At 45.1% G+C, this 8,484-nt stretch overlaps 1 protein-coding gene across 1 annotated transcript; it reads left to right on the plus strand.

Moving 5' to 3' along the window:
• Positions 1-4,561: 4,561 nt before the first annotated feature.
• LOC142498072 (nicotinamide N-methyltransferase-like) lies at positions 4,562-7,682 on the plus strand. Its single transcript, XM_075606580.1, has 3 exons — positions 4,562-4,709; positions 4,952-5,075; positions 7,024-7,682. The coding sequence occupies exons 1-3, from the start codon at positions 4,562-4,564 to the stop codon at positions 7,439-7,441; spliced, it is 690 nt and encodes a 229-aa protein (XP_075462695.1). The 3' UTR covers positions 7,442-7,682.
• Positions 7,683-8,484: the final 802 nt, after the last annotated feature.

Genomic DNA, 8,484 nt, shown 5'->3' on the forward strand with positions numbered 1-8,484 from the left:
TGCTGCCCTGAGCCTCTTTGCATGCTCTACGGATTCCTTTCCCAACCATTTGGATAGCAGGCTGAGTTCTTCCCTTTCAGAGAAACACAGACTCTTGATTGCATCCTTGAATGTGAACTTCCATATTCTGTAGTTTTCAGGACAGTCGTCGAAGTTGGTAAGTCCTGTTTGCACCATGTCTCGCCGGATCATGTACTTGCCCATGTCTGTTAGGCCAGATGCATCAGTGCATTGGTCGCCTTCTGATAGGGTTGTCGGGAGGGGCTGTGCTGTCACCTCTTTCTTGGTGTAGACGTGTGATGACTGCGGGTTAGTGTGAGGAGCTGTGTTTCTCCGCGTGGGTACACCTGAATTGCGAGCCTGTAGAAGTGCATCCGTATGAGTGCTGGTGTGTGGATAACTGTTGCAGCTGTGGCTATCCCAGGTTGCGTGTGCCTTTGAAGGAACAGCATCTTCTCCACGTTGACCTTGCAAGTCTTTGGCATCTGTGATATCACCCCCATCGTTTTGAGATGCTGCGCTTGTGTTCACACAGAGGATGCTCCTCACATAGTCTTTGGTGCATCGGACTGGATCCTCTAAGGCTATTCAGTTGTACGTTTGCTCCCCGCCACCCTGTCACGTGGCTGCTTCTAAGATTTTGGCATGGGCTATGGAGGCGACGGCGTCCTCTTCCTTATGGCTTCTTAGTTCGCGTCCAATTTGGCTTTCCTATGCGCAGTGGCAGTGGCGGCGGAAGCGGCGGCCGTGGCGGTAGTGGCAGCGGCTGTGTGCTCCTCCTCTTCTATGCGCGCTCTCTCTGCCCTTATGGCAGCCTTTTTCCGACCATATTCGGTCCTAGCACGTGCAGCCTCTGTGGTGGCTCTCACCTGGGTAGCCTTTGTGCTTGCACTGGATGCGTTAGATTACGTAGATTTCACTGACCTTAATGAATGCCTAGATGCGCTAGGGCGCTGTGATGCGGTCTCCAGCAACATGTCTTTTCTCTGATCTCCGGCTTCCGCAATAGTGATCTGTACTACGCCGTCATGTTCCAGGTCTGCGGCCATTTGCAGGTCTTGCTCTCGCAGGCTATCTTCAGTATTTTTTTTGCCAGGTAGGAGAGATAAGCCCATGATAGCATTTGGTACCGCCTATAGCATGACCTCAGTTGCGCTATAGCTTGTTAATCTGCCTTTCTTGATCGCTAATATTTGTGGCATTACACATTTCAAGTTCAGTATTTTCCCAGGCCTTTTCTAAATTGGCGCGGTGCGTGTCAATGTCAGTTTCATATTTTTCGCGGGCCTTTCATGTGAGTGGTCAAGCCAATTGAAATGGAAATCCCCAAGAACTAGCAGCTCACTCTTCTCATTCAGAGAGGAAATGGAGCCAAGAATCTGGATGATATCAGTCAGGGGTGGTGGGGGTATTTTGTATATGTATTGGGGAGGTGGGAGTATTTTGTATATGTAATGGGGAGGTGGGATTATTTTGTATATGTATTGGTGGCCATCCACCCAGTCACCCAGTCAGCCATCCACCCACCCACCCAGACAGTCAGTCACCACGGCAGTCAGTCAACCACCCACCCAGGCAGTCAGTCACCCACCCACACACCCAGACAGTCAGTCACCCACCTAGGCACACATCCACCCATGCAGTCAAACACCCAGTCAGTCACCCACCCACCTCGGCAGTCACACACCCACCCAGGCAGTCAGTCAGTCACCCACCAAGGAAGTCAGTCAGCCACCCACCCACCAAACCACCTAGGCAGTCAGTCAGTCACCAAAGCAGTCAGTCAACCACCAACCCTCTCAAACAGTCAGTTACCCACCCACATACCCACGCAGTCAGTCAGTCACCTAACCAGTCAGCAGTCACCCATCCACGCAGTCAGTCAGACAGTCACCCAGGCTGTTAGTCAGTCAGCCACCCAACCAACCTAGTCACCCACCCAGGTAGGCAGGCAGTCACCCAACCTCCCACCCACACAGTCAGTCAGTGACCCACCCACCAACCCAGTCATTCACCCACCCATGCAGTCAAACACCCAGTCAGTAACACACCACCCATCCAGGCAGTCCATCAAAAGTAAGTCAAGTGTCACCCACCCAGGCAGTCATCCACCATCCCATGCATTCAAATACCCAGTCAGTCAGTCCCCCACCCATTCAGTCAAACTCACCCACCGAGTCACCCACCCACCCAGTCAGTCACCCACCCACCAAGTCTGTCAGTCACCCACCCAGTCAGTCACCCACCCAGTCAGTCACCCTCCCAGTCACCCACCCACAAAGTCAGTCACCCACCCAGTCAGTCAGTCACCCTGCCACCCAGTCAACCAGTCACCCACAAGTCATTCAGTTAGCCACCCACCCAGTCAGTCAGACAGTCACCAAGGCAGTCAGTCGATCCACCCACCAAGGCAGTCAGTCACCCACCGAGTCAGTCACCCAACCACCCAGTCAGTCAGCCACCCAGTCAGTCAGTGACTACCCACCAACCCAACCAGTCAGTCACCCACCCAGTCATTCACCCACCAAGTCAGTCAACCACCTATGCAGTCAAACTCACCCACCCAGTCAGTCACCCACCCAGTCAGTCAAACTCACCCACCCAGTCACCCACCCAGGCAATCACACACCCAAGCAGTCAGTCACCCACCCAGTAAATCACCCATCCACACAGTCACCCACCCAGGCAGTCACCCACCCAACCTAGCAGTCAAACTCACCCACTCAGTCAGTCACACACCCAGTTAGTTAATCAGTCAGTCAGTCTCTGTCAGTCACCGACCCAGTCAGTCAGTCAGTCAGTAAGTGACCTACCCAGTCAGTGAGTCACCCATCCAGTCAGTGAGTCACCCACCCAGTCACCCACCCAGTCACCCACCCAGTCACATAGTCAGTCATCCACCCACCCAGTCACACACCCATCCAATCAGTCACCCACCCAGTCAGTCAGTCACACACACACATCCAGTCAGTCACCTACCCAGTCAGTCACCCACCCAGTCAGTCACCCACCCAGTCAAGTCAGTCACCCACCCAGTCAGTCACCCACCCAGTCAGTTAGTCACCCAGCCACACAGCCAGCCAGTCACCTACCCACCCAGTCACCCACCCAGTCAGTCACCCACCCAGTCAGTCCCCCACCCAGTCAGTCACCCACCCAGTCACCCACCCAGTCAGTCACCCAGCCAGTCATTCACCCACCCAGTCAATCACTCACCCAGTCACCCAGCCAGCCAGTCACATACACACACAATTCTTATTAGGAATTTATTCCATTTTTTTTAAAGTGGGGCGGGGATAGGTGTCGAGTAGATTTTTTGGTTCAGTGAGTAGATTATTGGGTGATTTGTCAAGCACTGAATATACGTACGTGTGTATATGTAGCCTTCAGGCCCATATTTAACCCCCCCAGACCCATATTTAACCCATAAGGTGGCCCATACTGAATCCCACCAGGCCTTTTGTCACATTGGATGTAGCATTGGGTATCTTTGTCTTTTGTTGAAAAAATTAAAATAAACAGATTGCATTTTAATGTAACAGTTAAGTAAAAGTTGCTTGCTAAAAAAATGTGGTACAGTAGGTGGGCTATGGGTTTGGGAGGGGGGGCCTGCTCCATTCATTTGTCCGGGGCCCCATGATTTCTGTTGGCGGCCCTGGTTCTGGGTATTACCAGTGTAAGGCTGGTTATACTGGCTTTGCATTTTGAAGCTGGGATAGGTTTCAACCATACCTTAAATAAGTTATGGTGGGTAAAAAAGGGACAAAAACCCTCCACCGAATAGCACACAGCAAATTAAAATATCACTTGTCTCAGACAGGTATTTCAAAACCAAACACAAAACCTTTAAGATTTTTAGAACAAAAAACAGAACCTCAGGCCCAGTTTCCATCTCTAGTGTTTCTCACCATATATTATTCAATAATTTTAAATTTTCATTTACACACTTTTTTTTAGTTTTATGATTTAATACTGATTTTAGCAATTGTGCTTTATTACAAAATTTTAGCATGTGCTGCTTATTTTGATTTTCTTCAATTATTTGGTAAAAATCTGAAAACCAAAACCAAACAAGTTGAGTTTTGGTGAAACTGGAACCAAAACAACAACTCACGCGTTTTAAGAAAGAAAACCACGTCCAAAACCCAATATTTATTTGAAAGTGTAAACACTGGTGAAATTGCCTACCCTTACCTCTAATTCATATGATGGGAATTCTACAAAGAAAACACAATGTTTTTTTAGCAAAAGAATCAGCACAGACAGACTTGATGATACATTGACCATTATAAATGCACAAATTTAGTATCATGTGTCATATCAGATGGATCATTTCAATAATCCTAATGACAAAACATTATCCAGGCAACAACATTAACAAACACGGATCAGCACCGTCCCACGTCAATGTTTGTACAGAAGCTTATCACATGCTCTGATAATTGCTGAAATACTGTGATGCCAACCGAGCTTCTACTATTCTACCTTCTCAAGCTGCAACTTAAGGCTTCTACACGTGCTACATAGAAATAACAGGCTCGTTACACCAAGGAGACGCACAATGGATTCCAGTCTCCACAAGCATTACCATGATGAAGAGTTTGATCCCAGAAGGTTTTTAGATATATATTTCTATAATGGAACTAATGATATGTTTGAGGAGGTGGTTATATATCCTATTGCACAATTGTTTCAAATGTTCTCTTCAGGTACGTTCATTTATAGTTATAGTTGAAGTTAAAATATCTACATTTTTGGGGAATTGAAGCATATTAATCAGCACTTGTAGTTTCTTCAATACTTTATTAAAGTGAAAACAATGTTTTCAAAAAGGCAAATTTTCCTATTTTCTAACTTTTGGATGCAGGTCGTGTGAGAGGGAAAACCCTGCTCGATGTTACCATTGGACCAACAGCTTTCCATCTCTAAACTGCCTGTGATTACTTCAAAGAGATCAATGTGATAGAATTTACTGACGCAAATATCAGGGAATTTGAAATGTGGAGGAACAAGGAGCCCGGAGCTGCTGACTGGTCTCACGCTGCAAAAATAGTTTGTGAGCTGGAAGGAAAAAGGTAAAGTATATTTCAGAAAAATAATCATCTTCCAGCTGAGAAAAATTGAACCTTAATTTGGGGAAACAGGAAAATGCAACAAAAGAATCTCAATGCTCAATACTGTGAAGGAATATCTTTATTATGTATTAAAATTATAGAAAGACAACAAAGAAAATTCTTCAAACTTGCCATGTTTTTTTTAATGACATTTACATGTAAAACAACTGACTTCCTCGGTGCCTTCTTTCTCACAAAGTGCCCTAGGCTTGTGAATATAGTTCTTGTTGAAATCCTTTCAGGAAGTGTGGGGTGTGGATCATTTAAAAATACCCTTTCCCTTCTATCTCCTCTCCCTTCCTCCCCTCTCCCTTCCTCCCCTCCCCCTCCCTTCCTCCTCTCACCCATTCTTTCCTCCTCTCCCCCACTTCCTACTCTCCATCGTTCTTTCCTCATCTCCCCTTCCTTTCTCCTCTCCCCCTTCCTTCCTCCTCTCCCCCTTTTTTCCTCCTCTCCCCTGTTCTTTCCTCCTCTCCCCCTCCTTCCTCTTCTCTCCGTCCTTCCTCCTCTCCCCTCTTCCTCCTTGCCCTCCTTCCCCCTCCTTCCTCTTCTCTCCATCTTTGCTCCTATCTCCCTTGCTCCTCTCCCCGTCCCTCATCTCCTCTCTCCCCCTCTTCCACCACTCCTTTTTGTTTCCTCCTCTCCCAAGTTCTCTTCCTCTCCTATCCCTTCCCTCCCCTAAAAGGAAGCTGCCTTTGTTAGACAGATCAGTGCTAATTTGCAGATGAAAGGGATTTGCAGATTAGAATTTCGCCAATAGTTGCCCTTTTACATCTCTCCTCCCCAAGCCCTATCTCAGGGTATAGATGGGAGAAACAAGTTAGATATGACTTAAATAACGTAGCATATATTTTCCGGTGTTAACCTTAACCGAGTTTAGTGAATATGGGAAGAATATCTCTTGGGTTCATTGTTATATAATTTATATCATTTAGAATAATGACCATTAGCAATAATGCTTCTCTTACAGAGGGGGTAAGACTCGCTTAATGCAATGTTATATACTTTAGTGAATACTGTGCTATGGTTAAGAGACGTTAAATTAACTCTATTAGCCTATTTGACATTGACCTAAGTAAATATTGTGAGTTATTAGTCTGATCTAATAATTGTATTGTATGTCTTTATTTATATAGTGCCATTTATGTACATAGCGCTTCACAGTAGTATAATGCAGCAAATTGTCATTAGATACAGTAAGTAATCTCATAATGTCATTATATTATATTTACTGTACATGGTGGCAATCACATATAGAGTGCTTTATAGAGATGTTATATACAGGGTAAGACACAAGACCGAAGAGAATAAGAGAAATAAGGATAAAGGCATAATATATTTTACAAACTGAGAACGTACAGTATCTATCAAGGATAATTGAATTACGTTACTTAAATACTCCTTAATTAGTGATTATGTAAAGGCTGACAGCTTTCAATGTTTCAACATCCATTAAGATTACTTTATCATTCTACTTTCTGTCCCAGTGAAATAACTCGGGGTTCTGTGTGGAAGATGTAAAGGATGTCAGGAATTGGTAAATCCTGAGCATGTTTTGTCCTTTCTGTACTGCACTGACACAGCTACAGACTTATTTACTAAGCTAGGGATGGCCAACTCCAGTCCTCAAGTCACCAACAGGTCATGTTTTAAGGAGATTCCTGCTTCAGCACAGGTGGCTCAATCAGTGACTCAATCACAATTACTGCACAACCTATGCTGAAGCAGGGATATTCTGAAACCTGGCCTCTTGATGGTCCTTGAGGACTGGAGTTGGCCGCCCCTGTACTGTCTTCTGCTCATTTCAACTTTGTATTTGTCTTCGCGAGACACGTGTACATTATTTTCTGCATGTACCACTGTTTTCTCCAAAACTGCCATGTGATCCTTTTTCATTTTGTAATTTCAGCGAGGAGTGGCCAGGAAAGGAAGACAAAGCAAGAAGAGCAGTGAAACACGTTGTCAAATGTGATCTCACCAAAGATAACCCTTTAGAACCTGTAGTCCTGCCACAGATGGACTGTCTGCTCTCCGCGTTTGTCTTACTTGTTGTTAGCAAGGACCACCAGGCTTACCAAAGGAATCTGAAAAAACTAGCATCAATGCTAAAAATTGGGGGACATATGTTACTGGTGGGATCATATAATGAAACATTCTATATGCTTGGTGAGCACAAGTTTTACACTCTGTCATGTGATGAGGAGTTTATAAGAGAGGCAGTTTGTGATGCAGGGTTCATCATTGAGAATTTGGAAGCGTTACCTACTAAAAAGAGCAGCAATTTCTCCGATTACACGCATGTTACGTTTCTGGTAGCACGCAAGTAGAAGGAGGTTTAGTGAAACAATTCTGAAAACAGAAAGTAACAAACCAGGGAGAAGGAGTAGGGGGTATGGTACCTTTTATTAGACACAATTACAGTAGTTGATATGTTACAAACTTTCCAACCTCTCATGGTCCTTGTCAATACAACACCCACCCTACTTTGCTCAAAAAAAGAAAGTCATACAACTATGTATCACTTTACACAATGGCAACGATGCAGCAAACATCTCAGTGACTGCTTATTCATTATAATAAAATTAATTACCATTTCTAGGAAATTGTAAAAAAAAAATTCTTCCAACTGTTTGCACCCCAAAACTGGAACAACTTACCAGAGACTCTTACATCCACCACCAGTCTAAGGGGGTTATGCACTAAGCTCTGTTAAGTCTTTTTTAGAGCACAAAGTGCTCTTAGAACGTGCTTTTGCGCTCAACCCGATGCACTAAGCAACGCAAACAGGCACTTTGTCCTCTAAAAATGACTTTTTTCCGGAATGTTTTCTAAGTCCAACTTTGCTCGTTGGTAACCCTGTTTGCGTTAAATTCTGCCCTTAAGCGGAATGCACTAAGCAACGCAACCTTAGCATACACGAAAGTTGCGTTGATCAGAACACGTCAGGTCAGAGTAGACGCAATAAAAGCTGGACTTAGAAAAAATTATTGCTTTTCATCTTTGCATGCGCAACACCCATACAACAGGCCGGCAGGTGTCCCCGGCTGACCCGGCAGGGGTCCCCGAGGGAGTGCGGAGGTCCTCGCGGGAGTCCGGGGGTCCCCACGGCCGTCCCGGGGTACCCGCGGGCCTGCGGTACCAATGTTGCACATCCAAAAATAATAAACAATATCTATAACTATATAACTAAATACACCCCCCTAACACATACTATACAGTAATGAGCAAAATTACTATTATCCACATATGGATAATAATGCATTTGCCCATTTAAAATACATATAAAGTTCAATAAATACAGTAAAAACAAATTCACTTACCTTTTACAGGCACCCACGATGAAGGCCGCCTTCATCCTCATCTTCATCCT

This window comes from Ascaphus truei, chromosome 6, assembly GCF_040206685.1.
Source record: "Ascaphus truei isolate aAscTru1 chromosome 6, aAscTru1.hap1, whole genome shotgun sequence".
Taxonomy (NCBI): Eukaryota; Metazoa; Chordata; class Amphibia; order Anura; family Ascaphidae; genus Ascaphus; species Ascaphus truei.